General features: G+C 28.9%; 2 protein-coding genes across 6 annotated transcripts; one reads left to right on the top strand and one right to left on the bottom strand.

Moving 5' to 3' along the window:
* Positions 1 to 5,271: 5,271 nt before the first annotated feature.
* LOC133688434 (probable E3 ubiquitin-protein ligase RHY1A) lies at positions 5,272 to 6,842 on the bottom strand. 3 transcript variants are annotated; one of them, XM_062107916.1, is made up of 4 exons: positions 6,696 to 6,842; positions 6,097 to 6,331; positions 5,841 to 6,010; positions 5,272 to 5,736 (listed from the first exon to the last, which is right to left on the bottom strand). In XM_062107916.1, exons 1-4 carry the CDS (start codon positions 6,746 to 6,748, stop codon positions 5,436 to 5,438), a joined length of 759 nt encoding a protein of 252 aa, XP_061963900.1. In that variant the 5' UTR covers positions 6,749 to 6,842; the 3' UTR covers positions 5,272 to 5,435. The 3 variants fall into 3 exon arrangements, with proteins under 3 accessions (XP_061963900.1, XP_061963899.1, XP_061963901.1); XM_062107915.1 differs by having other exon boundaries at positions 5,820 to 6,010; positions 6,696 to 6,827; XM_062107917.1 differs by lacking the exon at positions 6,696 to 6,842 and having other exon boundaries at positions 5,820 to 6,010; positions 6,097 to 6,423.
* On the top strand, positions 6,780 to 9,208 carry LOC133688436 (uncharacterized). 3 transcript variants are annotated; one of them, XM_062107918.1, is made up of 2 exons: positions 6,780 to 7,020; positions 8,000 to 9,208. In XM_062107918.1, the coding sequence occupies exons 1-2, from the start codon at positions 6,780 to 6,782 to the stop codon at positions 8,266 to 8,268; spliced, it is 510 nt and encodes a 169-aa protein (XP_061963902.1). In that variant the 3' UTR covers positions 8,269 to 9,208. The 3 variants fall into 3 exon arrangements, 1 of the variants encoding a protein (XP_061963902.1); XR_009841143.1 differs by having other exon boundaries at positions 6,884 to 7,020; positions 7,103 to 9,208; XR_009841144.1 differs by having other exon boundaries at positions 6,884 to 7,020; positions 7,758 to 9,208.
* The last annotated feature ends 11,889 nt before the right edge of the window (positions 9,209 to 21,097 follow it).

Consider the following 21,097-nt stretch of genomic DNA (forward strand, 5'->3'; position numbering starts at 1 on the left):
ATAAATTGAAACATATTTTTATATATATATAAAAGGGCAAAGAATGAAAAAAAAACAATAAAAAACATAAGGACTGAAATTGTAAAACCAAAAGAAAAGAGGATAAACGTGTACTTTCTTTAAAAGAAAGAGAAAAACAAAGATTATGGATGACAAACTATCTATCATCCGCTGTCATACGTCACACCAGTAGGAAGAGAACACGATAACGCTTTCAAAGATAGAATGGAAAGACAGGTTTAACCACCAGATAGCATCGCATGTATCACTCAAAGGGTGTAGATGTCACTCACACGGTAGCGTATAATGAGCACGCAGCAACAATATTTTTGAATAAAAAAATTATTTTTCCAACTTAAAAATACTAGAATACCCTTTATGATCATGAAAATTACCAAAAAAACACTTATATGAAATGATAAAAATGACCCTAGATGTATACCTTGTTTTTTATCCTTTCTAAAGGTAAATAAGTATTTTTATTGTATTCTAATAAGTAGAAAATAAAAAAAATCCTTTATCAATAGCTTTAAATTTTTGTTTTGACCCTAAAAGTAAATAACAGTTTTAAAATATTTAAAAAGACAAAATAACCTCTAGTTAACGGTTCTAAATTTTATTGATACTAAAGGTAAATACATCATTTTACCATATATATTTTTTTTAAAGAATGATATACTCGAATAATTTTTTAATAACTAATGAGTTACTGAAATATATCACATTACCCCACCACCACAGCTCCTATTTCTTCCACCAAAAGATATAATAATAATTGTACTATAGCAATCCGTGTTAAACTATATCTAATGCTATATGAAAAAAACATGTCATATATATTTTCTGATATATATATATATATATATATATATATATATATATATATATATAAAGAGAGAGAGGGAGAGAGAGATCAACATTTTGTAAAGTGGAGGAGATCAACAATTTGTGAGCACTGCAGTGTTGTAGCAAAAACTATAAGGGTAAAATTAGGTTAAGTTCAGCAAAGGAATGAGACTGGAATTTTGGAGTTATTTAATATATCACTTGTGATTTAGCTAGTAATCCATAAATTTTAAAATGTTATCAAATATATTGAATATCAACAACATAATATATATCAAAAACTGTTCTTTAAATAATGGTGTCCATAGGCAATAAAATAAATAGCAAAAACAATATTTTTTAGTATTACTGTATAATAAGTAAATTTAAAGCAATTCTCGTGTTGACATGTCCTCACGTTTCGTTTATGAGGACATCCATTTTAAATTCAGATGTGATGTGATGTGATGTGATCGATGATGATGAATTTTAATTGTGGATAAAATGATAGACTAAATTCAATTTAAAACTCCAAATTACATGAATGGTTTTGAAATTGTTATTAGGGTTTTGGCATAGTTTTGGTGGAGTTATACATGTCAAAATATTTATTTAAGTTCACATATTATAGAAGTACTTGATATTTCATTGGAGTAATTTGTAGTAAAATGGCTAGATCTTTTTAACTTTGGTTATCAAAAAATTTTAGATTTTTTTTTTATTTTCTAACTTATTGTTTTTTTTTAATTTTATTCTCCAACAATGAGTTTGCTGGGTATTATACCTTTTTTTTATTTTTTTTATAAAGTTATCTTAGTTTCCTGATTCATCTCATAAATTTTGCGGGTTAGCAGTATTGACATGATAATTTTTTTTATCATTTTTTAATCAATTTTTTTTCTCAATTTCATCTTTCAACATTGAGTTGATTGAATTGGACTTTATAATTGTTATTTTTATTTGCTTTCTATGGGGTTATTATGGTCTCGTGATTTGAGTTACAAGTTTTGTAGATTAATCAGGTTGACTTAGTTTTTTTCCTTTTCTTTTTTAATTGGATTTTTTTCAATTTTATCCTTCCATATTGGTTTGATTGAAAATAAGATTTTATTTTTTTTTATTTTTTTTATATAGAGTTATTATAATCATTGTCTTATGACCTGGGTCGGTCAGGTCGGTTAACTAAAGTTTTTTTTCCTAATTTTTTAGTTGATTTATTTTTCAATATTAGGTTAATTAGGAATTGGCTTCATAATTTATCTTGGTTTGTGTTATATGAGGTTATCCTAATCTCATGATATGAGTTATAGGTTCAGTCAGTTGACTCGTGTGGTTTTTTATGTCTTTTTTTATTTATTTTATCATTTAAAATTTGGTCGATTGATAACTGAACTTTGTAATTTATCTCGATTTGATTTTTATGAATTTATCTCAGTCTCTTGACCTAAGTTTTGCAAGTTAATCCAGGTTGACTCGACTTGATTTTTTTAAATTAAGTTTTGTTTTCAATTTCATCCTTCAATATTGGATTAATTGAAAATTGGGTTTAATAATTTTTTTATTTACTTTCTATAGAGTTATCAAGATCTCATAACTTGGATAGTGAATTTGACAGGTTAAACCAAACTGATCTAATATGATGTAGTTTAAATATTCAAAAATAGATGTCATCTTAATTTTTTTTAGTCAAACAATATTTTTATCAGTTGTCTGGGTGTTCTTTAGACTTGTCAAGTTGACCAGGCCACGTCATGTCAATTCTTATATAATTTATTTTTTTATTTAACTAAAAAACACATTAACAACACCTTAATTCCTTTTTTATATAAAAAAATATAATTTAACCTGTAGCATAGCACAAACAATGATCTAATAAGTTCTAATTAACAAACCAAGGCTAGTCTAATTACACATAATATTTGTATGTGCTAAATGTTAGAATCACGGCATACAAAATGGACAATACATAGCTAATAAGAACAAAGTAAAATGAGAAATGAAAAACATAGAATTTATATGATTTACCCAATTAAGTTACGATTATATATGGGCAAGCATATTGGGATTTCTCTGAGAAGTGTGGGAATTAAAACCACTTTTTATTAATAGAAAAACAATTAACAATGAATAAACACTTCATATATAAACTCTCTCTCACACAAACACCTCACAAAGTATATCACTCCTAATGGATTACTTTCTCTTCTTTCTTGGTTCTACATAAAATAGCAGGAGATGCAGCTAAAATAGGCCGGGCATCCAAGCCTTTCTCTCAAATTTCAAAGCTAGGAGTCGAGTGCATGCATTTATGGTAGCAGCATTCGGTGACTAACATTGCATTAAATCAACAATCGCAGTAGCATTCGTTGGCTGAGCTTTTTAACTGGCTTTTATTTTCCTCTCTCACAATATTGTTTATTTTACATGACATTCATTCATCAAAAAACTTAGCTTTGCCTGTTTATAAAGCTCTCAATGGCTTTAAGAAATAACATACCATGTCAGATTCTCCCACATGTTTAGCCATTTAATTGTTTTTTCATCTCTCTTTCACCACGCCAGAAAAAATAAGAAGTTGTTGGCCTTAATCTAAAGAAATCAGCAAAAATTCAGTGTTTTGCAACAAACATTAACAAATTCAAATTTGAACGAAAAGCAGTCCCACCTCAAGAAGCTTTGCAACACTTGCACCTCGTATTTTCACGACAACAATCATTTAAGCATGGTTTTTCAAGTTTCGTATAGCCACACATGGTTCCCTTTTTTTTTTAATGTGGTAAAAAGGAGAGGTGTACCATCATTCCCATGCTGCAATTCCATATTTTATGGCCCATTTTATAGACAGAAGAGGTGCATTATTTGGAACTGAATATCAAGTTGTGCGACAAAAGAATGGATAGACAGTGATCTTTGGAGCAATGAGAATCACTTGCTGCTAGAAAATCAATTAAAATTTTACCAGTTTTTCTTTTTCCTCAGCATTGACCACTGTTCTCATCAGGACAAAAAGTAGCTAGGCTGTCCATTCAAGCTTCGACCTGTACTAGGCCTTGAAATTATCAAGTTGCAAATTCACACAATTTTTTTTTTAAAAAAAGAAATGGCCAAGCACCAAGCATCGCTTGCAATTCCTCTGTACAATGCATTACACATTTAAATTACATTTCTGCAGATCTATGCTTTTCTAATTTTATAAAAAGAAATTTTCATTGGCTTCTTTTCTATTGATTAATCTGAAAATACATTTTATTGTGGAGACCAAAAAAATATTAATATGGATGGGTCTAAAATTACTAAGCAAGTTTACAATGTCCTAATCCTAATAGGTATACATCAACTAGTCAAGTTCTATATTTGCTCTTTAAAGATCATTAGTTCGAGTTTCACAAATCTTAAAGTCACTAGAGACTTACACGAGGATATACCTAACTAGTTTGCAATGTCTCACAAACATTACATGAGGCTTACATGAGGGTATACCTCAGTTCGAATCTCGCAAACATTATTGAGCAAGTTTGCAATGTCCTAATCTTGATGGGTATATCTCAACTAGTCAGACCCTATATTTGCTCCTTAGATGTTACCAGTTCGAGTCTCACAAATCTTAGGGTCATTGAAAGTTTACATGGTCATTAACTTCAAGGTTTGTGAGATTAGTCGAGGTACATGCAAACTAACCTGATCATCCACGTTAATAAAAAAAAAAAGTTTACAATGCCCTTCACTTTCTTGCAAATTAAAACCCCGGGATCCTTGTTAGAAAGCCAAAATGCTCAAGAAAAAAAAAAGATTTGATTTTTCATTAAGTTTTTGTGTTTTAATATTTTGGTATTGTAAGGAAGCTTCACGTTGTGGTAATTTTTGTTGTTAATAATTGAAAAAGTAGTTCAAATTTTTCTTTTAATTTCTAGTTTTTTCATAACTAAGGTTTAAAAAAAGAATTTTTAATAAAATTTATATAAAATTATGATGAAAGTTGATTAACTAAATATTTTTAAAATAATAATTATAGCAAAATGAGATTGTGGTGTAGGCTAGCGAATCAGAAAATCTTCAAGGTAGACTCTGTTAAAAAAATATAGGCACTGATTAAGTATGTATTTGGGGAACGGTGGAAGCACTGTTTCATGAAATTTTTAATATTTTTATATTTTGAATTGATTTTGTTTTATATTTTTAGATTATTTAGATTTATTGATATTAAAAATAATTTTTTAAAAAAATTATATTTTTTTATGTATTTTTAAATAAAAAATACTTTAAAACACAATTTCTATAGTGGTTAAAAACATCCTCTAAATAAATTGAATCTTTTGCTTTAGGTTGAGGGAAAAAAACTACAAAAGCTTGAAAAAATAAGCCACCGTGATTTTACATTATACAACCTTTGAGCTGCCGCATATTAAAAAAGAAATCATTTGTATACTACTTTGTCAATAGACTTAATTTCCCAAAATCTCTGTTGCTAATATGGAAAACTGGAAATTACAAACACACAGAGAAGCCAAGCATTACATGTCTTGGCACGCCCCAAATTACTCTATTAAAGCAAACAAAGTTGCTCACAAAACCCAAAAAAAAAAAAAAAACAGAGAGAGAGAGCAATGCTTCTATGAAAGTTCAACATGTATTTCCATTCTGCAACAAGGGCATTGGCCATTGTTTTCTAGCCATGGCACCAAACACTTGGGGTGGTACCTATGTGCACAAGGAAGGTGCACCAAGGTCTCACCAGACTTGAACCGATCAAGGCAGATGGTGCACTCGTCTTGGTCAGCAGCTTTCCAGCTCAATTTGGCCCACTTGTATCTCTTAGACCCACTCCTCTTTGGACCATACACCTCCATTTGCAATTCCCCTAGTACCATTGATCTGCCATCCAGACCTCTTACATTTCCTGTGCTTTTGTGCCTGGATTCAGAAAAATAAAATAAAATTAGAACATAGTACGTAAGCATGAAAGCTGATCCAAGTACTAAATTTGATTTGGCTACTGTGTGCATATTAGCAAGGACCATATGAATTGTGCTGAAGCCATTGTTTTCCTTGTGATTTCTGGTTTCTTCTTTTGCATTCTTAGCCTCTCATCTAATCTTTCCTTTGCTTCTTTTGCCACTCCTCCCAGCTTCTCATCCTCGTCTGCCTGATTTAATATGCTTCTTTGCTTTTGCTTCTCAATCCAATTCTATGAGGGAAAAAGAAAATCTCAGCAACAGTTACCAAAAACATAAGAAAGGAAAGGAAAAGATCTGTAGATAGAGAGTAAGATACCAGGGAAGAGATGGAACCATGATGATTTTCATGGCTGCTTGTGTACAAACAAAAAGATGGCCTTCTTGTCCAGCCATGTGCTGGGGCTCCTAGTGAATCTCCACTTCGATGGAACCTCCTCCTTCGAGCACATTCAACACCAGGCAACACACCGGCCATTGCTAAACCACCCCAAGAACTAAATTTCCTTCGGAGAAAAAACAGACTTATAGTATGTCTGCCTTTTTCAAGCTGCCTGAAATAAGGAAGAAGAAGCAAATATAAAGACTCGTATCCCAAGTAAAAGAAACGGGCAATATGGAAAACCTGGTTTGAATCAAATAAAACAAAGAGAAAACAGTGGTAACTCAATAAAATGGTAGAAATTGTTTTTAAAGTATTTCTTATGTTGTATTAAAATAATATTTTTATTTTTTAAATTTATTTTTATTATTAATATACTAAAATAATCTAAAAATATAAAAATTTTTTAAAAAAAACTAAAATTTTTCAAAACTCTGCACACCCACAATCCTAAACAGTCCTAATCACTCCGATACCACTTGAAGCGGCTCCTCCGAACTTTGAATCAAGGTTCGGCCGTGAAGTGTGCGGCTTACCTTGATTCGGCAAAGCAACTAGCAGCACAACTAGGAGCCGTTGGTAAGACCATTGATGATGATGATGATTTAATTGCTTACATTATGAGTGGTTTGAATCATTCATATCACCCCTTTGTCACTTCTCTCTGCACCTTGCCACCCGAGATAAAGCTCTCTCCTTTGAAGACTTCCGAGCCAAAATACCCCACAAAATCCCACCCGCAAACCTTCCGTCCTCCATACTACTTCAAAAAGCATGCACCTAATACCCAATCTTATCCTTCTCCACGACCAAACCATCCTCAGCAAACCTTTCACAGTTTCACGGTGGCTGCCTCTCATGGTAATTCCTTCCCTATCTCCTTTTCTTCAACTTTTAATTATGATTTATCTCTCTCTAATATTGGGTTTGATCTATCTCTTAGCACTCATGCAGATTCATCTACCTCTCATAATTCTCCTGACTGAATCATTTATCATCTTTATATGATTTTGCTGTTCCAACATCCAGTTCAAGTCCAGATATTTCTCCATCTCCACCTCGCTTCTTCATTACCCGCGCCTATAGTTCCTCTTGCCTCTCAGATATCCCATCCTATGATCACTCGGTCTCAAACAGGCCATCTCAAGCCCCGCACCTTCCCTGAGTATAACACATTCTACTCCACAAAACATCCTCTTAAGGCTCTCACCAGTATAAAAATGTCAATTGAACCTCTTTTCTTACAAACAAGCCTCATTGCATACTGAATACTGCACGACTATGCAAGAAAAATATGATGCTCTGATTGCAAACCGTATGTGGATTCTCTCCACTCGATCATTGAATCATAATGTTGTTGATAACAAATAGGTCTACAAGGTTAGACAAACTTCTCATGGTCAGGTTGATTGACTTAAAGCCCGATTAGTGGCTAAAGGTTTTGAACAAGAATGTGGTATAGATTTCACTGAGACATTCAGTCCAGTTGATTATTAAACCTTCCACAATTCGAGTTATTCTTGCTCTTGCTGTTCACTTTGATTGGAATATACGAAAATTGGATGTTTCTAATCCTTTCTTGCATGGTGTTTTACAAGAGGAAGTCTATATGAAGCAACCTCAAGGCTTTGTTCATCCAGATTTTCCTATCTATGTTTGCAAGCTTGAGAAGTCCTTATGTGGACTCAAATAAGCCCCACGGGCTAGGTTCATACGCCATCTCAGTCTCTACTTCAGTTTGGATTTATTTCCTCACCGGTGGACTCTTCATTATTTATTTATCATCAAGGAAATATTCACTTGTTCTTTCTCATCTATGCGGATGATATTCTCGTGACAGGCACGCATCCTTCTCTTATTGCTTCTTTTCTTGCCAAGTTGCAACTGGAATTCAAAGTGAAGGATCTTGGTTCATTAAATTATTTTCTTGGCATTCAAGCTCATCGAGACTCTAAGGGCTTACACCTCCGACAATCAAAATACACTGGTGATCTTCTCCATCGCACTAAGATAATTGGTGCTAAGCCTTATCCCTCACCATGCTCCCCGGGACTTAAGCTTTCAGCTCATAATGGTGAACCACTCTTGACAACTCAAATTACGTACTGAGTATCGCCAAACTGTTGGTGCACTAAAATATTGCACATTGACTCATCCGGATATTGCTTTCTCAGTTAACCAACTTTGCCAACATATCCATTGTCCAAGATTCACTCACTGGTCTGTTGCTAAGCGGGTTCTCTGTTACCTCGAAGGAACAATTGACAATGGCTTATGATATAAAAAAGGATCTCTTACTCTTCAAGCCTATTGCGACTCCGATTGGGCTGGTAATCATGATGATCTTCGTTCAACTACATGTTATGGTATATTTCTTGGTTCATGTTTACTGTCAAAGACTGCTGAGAAACAAAAGGCTGTAGCACACTCCAACACTGAGGCGGAGTATCAGGCTCTAGCAATCACCACAGCGGAACTCTATTGGGTTAGAATGCTTCTCAAAGAACTCTGTATACCGCTCCCTATCCCTCCCACAATTTGGTGTGACAACATTGGTGCTTTGGCTTTAGCTTCTAATCTTGTATTAATTTCATGCTAGAACCAAGCATATCGAAGTGGACTGCCATTTTATCCGTTAGAAAGTTCTAAATAAAGATATTACACTCAAGTTTATTTGTTCCCAAGATCATATTGTTGATGTTTTTACAAAAGGATTAAGCACCAGTCGCTTTTTTGAGCTTCGGAACAAGCTGCAAGTATGTCTACCCCCTTCAAGCTTGTAGGGGGATGTTAAGCAAGAGACTCAGTCCACTCTCAACACAGCAGACTTGTCGCTAACGCCGGCTCCAACATCTGCAACATTAACCTTTTCCCTTGTCGGCTCCAACATCCTGATTTCCTTTTAAACTTTGCTTCTGCATATCTTGTACTCAATATCTGATGTTTATTTCAAATGTATTCTTGTCATTGTAATTGTAACAACCTGAGCTGTATAAATAAACCAATACACGGAGTGGTTTGGTATGGAGGCTAGAACCCTTTGTTCGTATCTTATTTCTTTCATGTATCGCTTTGCATACCCTCACTTTTGCGTTATGACAAAGACTATTTCTATGTTATATAATTAACAAAAAAAAAATACTAAAAGAAATGGATAAATCATTGTGCCTCCACTTTTTACACATTGTTAGAAGAGAATAATATAAATCATATCTTGGGATCTCATCTAACAGCTTAAGCTATTGGGTTGAGATGGTTTTTTGACATGGTATCAGAGCTTTGATGACCAAGCGGTCACGGTGCAAGTTTCAAACCCAAAGAGCTTTCTCTTGAGGGGATGTGTTAGAGAATAATATAAATTATATCCTAAGACCTCACCTAGCAGCTTAAGCTATTGGGTTGAGATGGTTCTTTGACACACATATACATTTGCTTGTTCATATTAATAATAAATGACTTTTTTTTTTGCTTTTTGGTCCTTGATTTTTATTACCGCTTTGATCATTAAACTTTTTTTTTTGTTTTCTTGGTCCTCACAAGTTATGTTGGAACGTTTAATGGATCGGGTGCAAAGTTATTAAAATCGCGAATTGACTCTTAAAATCTTACGATTTTACGAGTCTACATGTATATAACATGTCAAATCGGGTTAAAACTTGAAATCGGTCAAACTCGGTCAAAATCGGTCAAACTCGATTAAAATCGGTAAAATCGGACCGATTTTACGAGTTTGACCGATTTTGAGTTTTAACCCATAAAAGTTAAAAAAATTACTGTCTTCCTGTCCGAGTCCCCTCATACTCCACTGCATAGTCCCCACTCCCTAGTCTCTCCTGTTCCCGTTGTCCAAATCTCAAATTTTCAATCTTAGTAGACTAATTCCAGCATTAGAGGATCTTGGGTACGGAAAAGCCTTATACTGTATTTTAGGCCGGGAAGGCATGATCGGAGGATCGAAACCATGTGAAAATAGAGGTAGATGGTGAGGAATCAAAGAAGTTAAATAAGATATAGAAATACTTATATAGAGAGAAATATTATGTTTTAGGCTACCAATTTGTTAATTACAAAGAGAGACGACAAATATTCAAAGAGAACTTGAAATACATATCTTTCTTGGTGGGATATTTGGACATTATGTCTAGAACTTGTTACTAACATAAAAAAAGGTGGAAGGTGAGGTGACATGAGATTAAATTAATGTCATTTTGTACGTTTTTGTTCTCGTTATCGCGGGTTCACTGTATTAGTCTCTGTTAAAATTTTTTTTTGAAGTTGGTGATATACCTTAGAATGTTGTATCATCTCACTAGTTGTCTATAGTGTGTTTCAAGACCTGCCCTCTAGAAAATGTTCTAAAAATCTATCAGTAAAACATAGTTGTTCAATCTTATTTTTTTCTTTTCATATTTTTAAGTTATTTAAACCATGTATGGATTTTTATTTGAATTATGTATTTTAAGGTGTTTAGACATTTGTATTGTTTATTTCACTTTTATTTTAATTGTGTTATATTATTATTTACTACTTGATTGAAATTGTCAGTATATAATTAGTTAAAATACTTTTCTTGTGATTTTACGATTTTACGATTCGAGTTTACAATCCGAGTTTATATTGTATATTTCGTGTTGTGTTAAAAAAGTGTTTTTTGACAATCTTGATCTTGTGTGCTATAACAAAAATTATTTCTACACTACATAATAAAGATTGTTGTTACTGAATAAAAATATATGGATTAGTTTTTAAAAAATAAAAAAACAAGGATTAAAATTAAATGTATAAATAAAAGGTTGTTTTTTTATATTCTTACTACTCTGTCGCGACTTTCATCATTTTAGTCATTTTTATTTTAAATTTTATATTTTGAATATAAAAATTCATTTCTTTTACATTTGAATCCCTCACAATTAAAAGAGCAAGGAGTAATTTTAAAAACTTAATCTTAATATCAATATATTCAACTTCATAAAAAGAGTTCAATGGGAGGTCGTTTATTTCTCATAATTTTGAAAAAGTAAATCAAAGTTAAGAAAGTTTAGTTTAATTTGATTTTTAGTTTTTTGGCTAATTAAAGTATGTTTTGTCGGGGTTCTAAGAATTTTTTTAAAGATGTTTTTATATAAAAAAAATGTTGAAAATTAAGTTTTTAAAGACCAAAAAAAACTTAATTTTTTTGTCACTGAAAAAAACTGATATTCATTGCAATGAAACATGTCATCCAGGTGCTGCTGACCTTTTTTTTCAAGGGTCAGATACGCTTAGCCATCTTTTTAGGCTCTTATATGTTTAGGCTTGATGCTCTTCGTTCTACTCTTCTATATATATATATATATATATATATATATATATATATATATATATATATATATATATATATATATATATATATATATATATATATATTAAATGCGGTTTTTGTGGTAATATTAACAAAATATTTTTGAATCATTATGTATAAAACTATATTTCATAAAAATTATACATGAATGTTTGATGAGAATAAAACATATATTTTTTTATTGTTATTTTTTATATTGTTTCGTCAAATTAATTATTCTTTGATTTTTTCATACAATCACGTAATAATAATAATCAAAATAATATTAAGTTTTTATTTGAAAAACCAAGCTTCTAATACAAAAAAAAATATTCTTTTTATCTCAAAGTAGAAATTAAAGAAATGAATGAATTATAAAAGGGGAGTTACAACTAAAAAAATACATGTTCTTTCTCATGAATTTAAATAATTTGAATATTTATTTTAATTGCTTTAAGCTTTTTATTTTAAATTATTGAAATACTTTTGAGTATTTATTTTTGTTATCATAAATAAAATAAAATAATAGCAACGCATCATCGTTCAGGAAAAAGCTAATAATCTCAATTCTCATGTGTTAAGTTTTCAAAATCATGACTTAAAGCTTAGATGCTCCCAAGAAATAGACCAAGCTTGGGTAATATGGGCCTAGATCTGTTGACATGTGACTTCTAAGGCTTCTGCAATTTGTAGGCCTACACATTCTTTTGAGGTCTAGCGAAGATGGTTCCTCTGACTCATCAACTCGTAAGATATTATGGATTTTAATAGTGTTTTTTATTATTTTTTTAAGTTTTTCTTGTACTTTTTTTAATCTAGTTATTGAATTTTTTTTTTAATTTTATACTTTTACATTACATTGATTGGAGATTATGATTGATAATTTATTTTATTCACATTTCTATCATTAAGTATGAGAGAAGATAGAAAGGAGTTAAAAAATGATGAAGAAAAGGTCAATTGGTTAGATTTTATAAACAAAAAAATGAAATTTGATTTTTTTTTCTCTCTCTTGATAAAAGGTGTATTATTTAGATGTTTTTGAATTTTTATATTGTTGAAATAAGTATATCGTGATTGAGATTTTCATCTCACTAAAAAAAGTAAAGTAAAGCTCAAAGAGGTTATTATTCTATCTAATTTTTATTTTTTTTTGACTAATTTAATGATGTTTTGGAATTAAAAATATATTTGCATAGATTACTAGGATGTTTTTTTGTGTAATTTCAAGCAAAAACAAGTTGGAAATGGAGTTTTTTAGTTAAAAAAAAAAACATGACTTTTTAGCCATAAAAAATGGCTAAAATTTGAAATAAATAATGATATATCATTTAGCTAAACAGATAACTATGTCATTTATTTTATTAAATAAATTAGGATGGATGATGCCCTTAAAAAAAAAACAAAGAAAGAGGCCAAAGGCACAATCATGGCATTGCAAGTCCATTGACACCTTGGGGAGCCGACTGTAGGTCTGCCACAGTTGATATAAATTTAGGACTTTGATTTAGTATTTGTTTGTATAGTTTGCACTTAGTCCTAATATTTTTGCCTATTTTCCTTTCCTTAAGTAAAACTTAATTTGTCCAGTGTGGAATTTGTAATTGGCTTTTAATTACAAATTCCACACTGTTCTAAATTTGATATAAATTTAGAATTTTATTTGTATAGTTTGCCACTATTATAACTTTTATAATAAAAAGTGTTTAGAAGTATAGTAATAATTATTTTTTAAAGTATTTTTTATTTAAAAATACATTGAAATAATATTTTTTTAATTTTTAAAATTTATTTTTGATATCAGTACATCAATAAATAAAAAATAATTTTTTTGTAAATTTTTATTTGAACCCTACTTCCAAAAAAGAGGCTAAAAATCCCCTTCAATTATGGGCTAGCTGTTTTTTAAAAAAAATAAAATAGGGGGGGGGGGATCTAGCCGGGCTCTGCTTGCATTAAATTATGTTAGATTTTTTTTTTTGTTTGTGGTATAGAAATCAGGGCTTAAGAACCCAAACTGGGCACAGCAATCTACAAAGATTCAAGCTTTTCATTGACTTGCGTTAATTTCACTCTTTAACTAGACAAACAAGGAGAGAAAAATGTGTATTTGTGTTGGGAATATTAAGGTTGCTTCCAGGAATGACACCACAGACAAAGAAAACCAGCAAGGCAACCAAAAATTTGGAGTTTCCAAAACAAGATCACAGGAAAATTAGCTATGGCAAATTATGAAGATACAGAAAATCTATTCCTTGTATATCGGCAACAATTGTTGGTTTTGTTTGCTATTTTTTTTCTTTTCTGTACGTTTGTTTCTCTTTATTAATTATTGGGTTAGACTTGATTCGTCCATGAAAGATAAATCTGATCTAAATATTTAAAGAAGTTATTAAAAAAAATAATTGTTTTCTCTACTTATATATAAGGACATAATTCATATATAGGTATAAGTTTTCAATTGTTGAAAGAATAGTATTCTCTTTTTCTTTTCTCATTTTTAACTCTCTACATTAACTTGACATGATTTATAAAGATGTTCGCACTATGAAATATTACTTTGATTCTAGTAATTAAAGTGACACTGAAATAATTGATCAAAGAACAAGAAAGTAAATTCTCAAGTTACATGTAAGTTTCCTTTCAATTCTACATTGGTATCAGAGCATAGTTTTAAAATGTGTCTTTTGTTAGATTTTATGCAGTATATCTATTACTATACAAATGTTTTTTTCCTATTCATATAAATACATGTTAGTTTTTTGTTTGTATTGATGATTGCATCATGTATTATTTTAAAGAGAGATTCTAAAAATGTTTGTCAGATTTGCATTTATGAAGAAAAGACATTGATTTTTGACTATATTGATTGTATCATAATTTTTTTTGTTTATTTAACATAAATGCCTTTTATTATTATTTTGAATTCATTAATTTGAGATAATTAATTAAATTTTTAGAATTCATTAATCTAATAATTATGCATGACACCTCCTACCAAATTGTTCAAATAATTTATATAAAGAGATGTGTCTTCTAAACTCTATAGACACATTGATCTGAAGAGGTATGCCTTTAAACTCTATAGACACATTGGTCTAAAAAGGTATGCCTTTAAACTCTATAGACACATTGGTCTGAAGAGGTGTGCCTCTAAACTTTATAGACGTATTGGTCTAAAGGGTGTTATTTTATATATAAATACTAGTTTGATGCTGATAAAAAAAATTATAAATATAACAAACAATCTTCTTCTCTCCCTAATTTTTCTCTACAAATTCTTTATTTATATTTATCAGAAACAAAACAGAACTTCCTAATAAATTTATAGAAGTTGTTGTTTATAAATTTAAGACTTTATCGTATCCTGAACGTATATTGCTTTAACCCTACAGCAAATATAATGGGGACAATTAATATCTTAAATATAGTCATTTTCACACCTCAAAGCCTATTTATTATACCCTTGATTATTATATTTATGTGTTTTTGGAATATTTTTTTATTGTAGTGGATAGGCAACAACAAAGTAATCATTTATTAGATTATACCATTAATCTTGTTCACAAAATTCAATAGTACATTGATTATATATATCATTGGATGAGTTGATTGACTATGAGTGGTGTTTACAAATTTTACATGGAATATCAAATGTTAATCGTTTTCAATTCTCTGCCTGAGAAATAGATGTCGGTGTGACTAACATTGGAATATAGGTTGGAATCCTTAGATTTCAACAATCTCGTTTATAAAATGTTGCTTGAGAGGGAATGTTAGTATATTGAAAAAGGTATACGACACACTAGAAAAAACACAGGTCATTTGGATGCTGTTGTTAAATTCATTTTGAACATAATGAACTTGGAGGAGATGACTTTGATGAAGTAGATGATGTAATTATAGACCCTACTTATACCTACAATATAAATAATTCTAAAATTTATTATTTATTATTTATTATTGTTAGTATTTATTTTTTGCTAAGATAATTGGTTATTTATTTTGAACTGTATATTTTATGTAATTCAAGTTTTAATTACTTTATATATATATATATATATATATATATCTACAATTTGATCAGTGAGAGTTGTTAATTGAAACTAATAACCATCATTTTGCACTCATTTAAATCTTCAATAATAATTAGACCATACAGATAAAAATTGATTAAATGTTTAACATTCTTTTCATTTCTATTGTATGTGTTATATTATTATTTGTTTAATTTAGAATGGAGTGACAATAAATGTCATTTAAATTTTATTAGATACTAATATTTATAATTGGTGTTAATAACGCTTAATATGGTTATATCTAAGAGTATTATTGATGATTTTGAACCATGAAAACAAACTAAGTGAAAAGAATTACGATAATAGAAAAATTAGTTATAGCAAATTATGAAGATATATAAAATTTATTCCTTGTATAAAGGCAAGAGAATCATGGGTTCTGTTTGGTATTTTTCCTTTTCTGTTTAGTAATTGAAGTGGTACTGAAGTAATTGATCTAAGAATAAAAAAGCGAATTCTCACATCACATGTAAGTTTCCTTTTAATTCTACATTCTTATATATATTCAAGACATGCTAGAGTAAATAAACAAGTCAAAATCTCAAATCTTCATCTCTTATACAGTAATAGAGCCTTTCCTCTCGAATGAGATTTCGAGTCACCACGCTACAATGAAAAAACTTGCATATTCATTTTGTTTTTGCAAAATACAAAGTGAATTCATTATTTACAATGTTTTTTTTTCTTTTTTTTATCTCACCCTTCTTGGACCAAATCTAAGGCCAATTTAAGTTAAAATATTAAGGAATAATAAATTTAAAAGATAGAGGACTGAAGTTAGAAAGGTTGGTAAAATGGGTGGTAGTTTCAAAGTTTGTGTAAAAAAATTCACTTCCATCCTTCTACTTTCCCAGTGGTGCCTTTTCAGTCCCTAAAGATTTATGAAATTCAATTATGCTACAAAACTTTATTTTTATTTTTTAGTTCTTGATTAGACAAAGAAGAAATAAAATGTTGTTGAATTATGATGGTAGAGAGAGAAATTTATTGTTGGCACCGATTTTGGACACAAAAAAGGTCAATCTTGGTATCCACGAGTTTCATTCGATGAGGAGAGTTTAGCTATGATGTTATTTTGCCTTAAAACAACTTGAAAAAGTAGATCTAACTTTGAGAGATTTCAAATTCTAGGTAAATTTTTTTATTTTTGGACTAATTGTTTTTGTTATTTTAAGGCATTAAGAAGTTTCTGTGGGTTTCTAGATTGTTTTGTTGGTGTTTATAAGTAAAAAAAAAAATAATAAAAATGAATTTTTAGAGTTGAAAAAACTCAGCCCTGATTTTTTTAAAGACTTGAGAATCGCTGAAAACTTGAGATGCCAATGACACATCATTTACATTACTTATAAAAATAATTATGGATGAGTGATATGCCGTTTGCCTAGCCAAGCAAAAAAACAAAATTGAAATGCGCAAGCTCCTGGGCTCCTTTTTTAAATGCTTTTTAAAAAGAAATTAGCTTCATTTAAATAAAATCAAAATCAAAAAATTTATTTTTTAAAAATCATACATCAATAATTTTTTTTTTATTATGGTGAGATAAATATTTTTTTTGCTTAACTTTTATTTTAAATGTATTTTTTTATCATGATCTTATAATTCAAGTTGTGGATTTGACATATTAATTCAAGTTTTTTTGTTACTTTTTCTAAAATGATTTTTTATAAAAAAAAAATTCATACTTTACAATGAGTTTATTAGTAACTAGCCTCTGTATTTCTTTATTTGTTTTTTATGGAGGGAACATGTATTCCTGACTCGGTTCCCGAGTTTGACTTTTTTTCCAAGTTTACTCGAATCATGTTTCTTGAATTTTTTTTTAAATTGATTTTTTTTATTTTTATTTTTTAATATGGAATTAATTGAACTAGGCTTTCTAATTTTTTAACTACTTTTTTATAAGATTATTATGGTTTTATAACTCAAGTCGAGAATTGGTTCAGATCGATCTATTATGTCACCATACCAAATTTGTTTTTTAATATGCCATAAGGTTGTTACAATTTTATTATTTAAAAAATATATAATCTAGAATGCATCAGATTTTAGCGAGGGTAAAAGAACTGGTAGTTTCTATACATTGTGAGACCAAGACAAATCATTTATCCAATTTTTTCCCGTCCATTGACTTGCCACCGATCACCATTGAATCCCATAATTTCAGGGTACTGATTTATCCAGTTGCAAGACCAAGAAATTAAAAGGTTCAAACAGGCCATGCTTTTCCGGCACTGGTTTGTTAAAACCATAGCATGTACCCAGACCGATGCAGGCTTTGGTAGAGTAGACAGCAAGAGCAAGGAATTTATTTGGTTTATATAAATTTAATAAATAGATATTAATGCATTAAAAATATAAAATAATTAAAATAATAAAATAAAATATAAACCAAATAAACCCTTAATTGCCACATACCCTAAAACAAACTAAAAGATAAATAAATAATATCTCGACTAATTAAAACAAGATCAAAATCAAATTTTGTAATATGTTAGCAGAATTAATGTTCAACTTTAAACGAATTGTTCTTTCTCATCTTGACGAATTAAAATGTCTATTATATATCATTGAAAAGTTGTGGATGTCTACTTTCAGGTGCATTTAGAATCGCATCAAAACTCATTATATAGTTCCAGTTATGAGTAAAACAGTAGTGAAATGTCAAAATTAACATATTTGAAATTTTTTATTTTAATCTTTCTATAATGTCTGGATACATTCATATATGCCCTTTATGAACATGAATCGAATTAATTAAAACTTGTTTTTCATTCTTTTATATCATTTTAAAGTTTATTTTATACTATGTATATGTATTTTGAAGAAGTTTATTAATTATTTCCTTAAATTTTTTTATTCTAAGTTTTATGACTGGACTGAATAGAATTTTTAATGGATATCTTGATTTTAAAATTATGATTATGTTATTTTATATTTATTAATTAAACATTTAATAAATAATAAAGATAAATAAATCATTAAAAAAAGATGTTTCTGTTGTTGTTGTTGTTAGGATGCACGCTGATGCTGAAGTATTCTTTCGAAAATCAACCCGTGTATGGACTAAGGAGTAGCGAAGAAATGATGAAGACAGTGGGGTCTCGCATCATTACTTGATTTAAGATGGACCCCACTTAATCCTGTCGGTCCACTTCATGCGTCTCCGATATTTTGGTGGTTGGGACATCACTTTCTTTCTTGCCTTTTGTTTTTAATACGAAGTATTTGTTTGTTTCTGTATTTTAATTTTTTTTAAAATTAATTGTTTTATATTATTTTAATATACTGATGTTAAAAATAATTTTTTTAAAAATAAAAAAAATATTATTTTAATATATTTTTGAATAAAAAATAACCATTATCATATTTACAAATATAAAAAATAATATTTTAGATATTATAAGATATGGGCTAATTTTATATTGTTACTTATATCGACTAATCCATTTGCAATACAACGGCCAACCGTCAAGCTAAATAAAGAAATTGTTCGTTTTGACCAACGCGCACCGATACCATCATTCATTGACAGATTTCTCTGGTTGTAGGAACAACAGAAAAATCTCCATTGGAGAGACAACTTCGATGAGATTTTGATTTTGGAAATAATAGATTATTTGATAACTAACAATAATATTAATCAATGTCATTGACAGATTCTTCTCATAATTGTTTTTCCAAAAAAATTATATCAATTATAATAAGAAATTTGTAATATTTTTAAACTTTTTATGTTGATTGAGTTCGGGTGTTTATAATTTAATATATCAACTATATAAATAATAAGATATAATATGTAATTTTTTAAAAGATAAATATTATGTTTGGAAATGCAGGTAGACTCGTGTTTTTAAAAAATTTAATTTTTTTTGCTAAAAATTATTTTATATATATATTTTCAGATCGTTTTGATGTATTGATTTTAAAAATAATTTTTTAAAATTAAAAAAATATATCTTTTTAATGTATTTCCGAACAAAAAGTACTTTAAACCGCAACTATAATTCTAAACATGCCCGAATTTAAAGTATAACCGCACTCAAAGAAACAAGGTTATTGTTTTTAATTTATTAGTATTGCTTATATTTGAAATATAAATGATTGAAAAGTTTGTTCCATGATAGCTTTGAAGAATTCTGTTAGTTTCTTATCATGTATATATGAATTTTTTTATATTAAATATTAAATTAGAGGACAGATTGATTGCTAATTAGAAATTGTGTTGGAGCTGATGGATTAATTAGAGTTAGTTGGTGTTAGAAGAATTTGAGTTGAAAATTAAGAATTTGAAAGAAAAAAAAAATAGATGTTAATTAGCTAGGGTTTTAATTTTAACAATTAATTCAATAAAAAAATTAATTACAGAAATTATTTTTAAGGATAATTACACTTTTTTCATGGAGGAGCCGTTGGGGCTTGGACTGTAAAAATAGGGATAGCTCTCCCTCATTTGCATGATAATCAAATATACTAAAATAGTTAGATACTCAAATCCGTTTCATTTAAGAAGTTTCTAGAAATAGGGATAGTTCTCTAATTAATTAATTAATTAATTTCCCGAATACAAGGGAATTATAATAATCCAAGATCTATGACATATACATATATTTAGTTTCGATATTTAATTAATAGTATCATGGTTTTATCTTTTACTTCCCATAAATAAATATTCCTGAATCGAACACCCATTTAACTCATATTAATTTACTTTGGTTTGCCAGCAAATTTTGATTTTTTTTCCTTACAATTGAACATTAATTTCTTTACCAAATAATAATAAAAAAAAAAAACAGCATACAACCCAACTTCCATTCACACATTTAAAGTAAAAGAATTCTTTTCTTGTAGGAAAAAAAGAAAAAAGGTCCTCTACAATCCACCTCTTTCGATCTTTCTTCCATTTAAAAGATAAAACCATAAATCATAATTTTTTAGATTTTAATATATTAATATCAAAATAAATTTTAAAAAAATAAAAATAAACAGAAAATATTTTTAAAAGGAGTAACTACCATAATATCAAAGCCTCCTTCACTTCTTTTTTTGTCACTTTACAATTTCCACCCAAAAAAATCTCTAGTATTGAAACCATCCTCTCGCGCTCTTTTTTTTTTTTTTTTAAAAAAGATGTTTAAGAGTATAAAAATAATTATTTTTTAAAATATTTTTTACTTAGAAATATATTAAAATAATATTTATTTTATTTTTTAAAATTTATTTTTGAAATTAATACATTAAAATAATAAAAAAACATAAAAAATTTTAAAAAATAAATTTTAACAAACTTCCATTTAAACTGCAAAACAAAACTTAAGATATAAAACACAACGAAATAAGAAAGACCAGTTACACTGAGAAATAAACAATACAACAACACACTGTGTTTGTAATTGTATTTATACCATGCTTCTGGAAAATTTTAAATATTGTTTTTATGTTTTTAAATGTTTTTAATATTTTAATATTAAAAATAAATTTTAAAAAATAAAAAATATATTATTTTAATATATTTCTTAAAAAAAACATTCTAAAAGACAAC

This window comes from Populus nigra, chromosome 3 (genome assembly GCF_951802175.1).
Source record: "Populus nigra chromosome 3, ddPopNigr1.1, whole genome shotgun sequence".
In the NCBI taxonomy this organism is placed as follows: domain Eukaryota; kingdom Viridiplantae; phylum Streptophyta; class Magnoliopsida; order Malpighiales; family Salicaceae; genus Populus; species Populus nigra.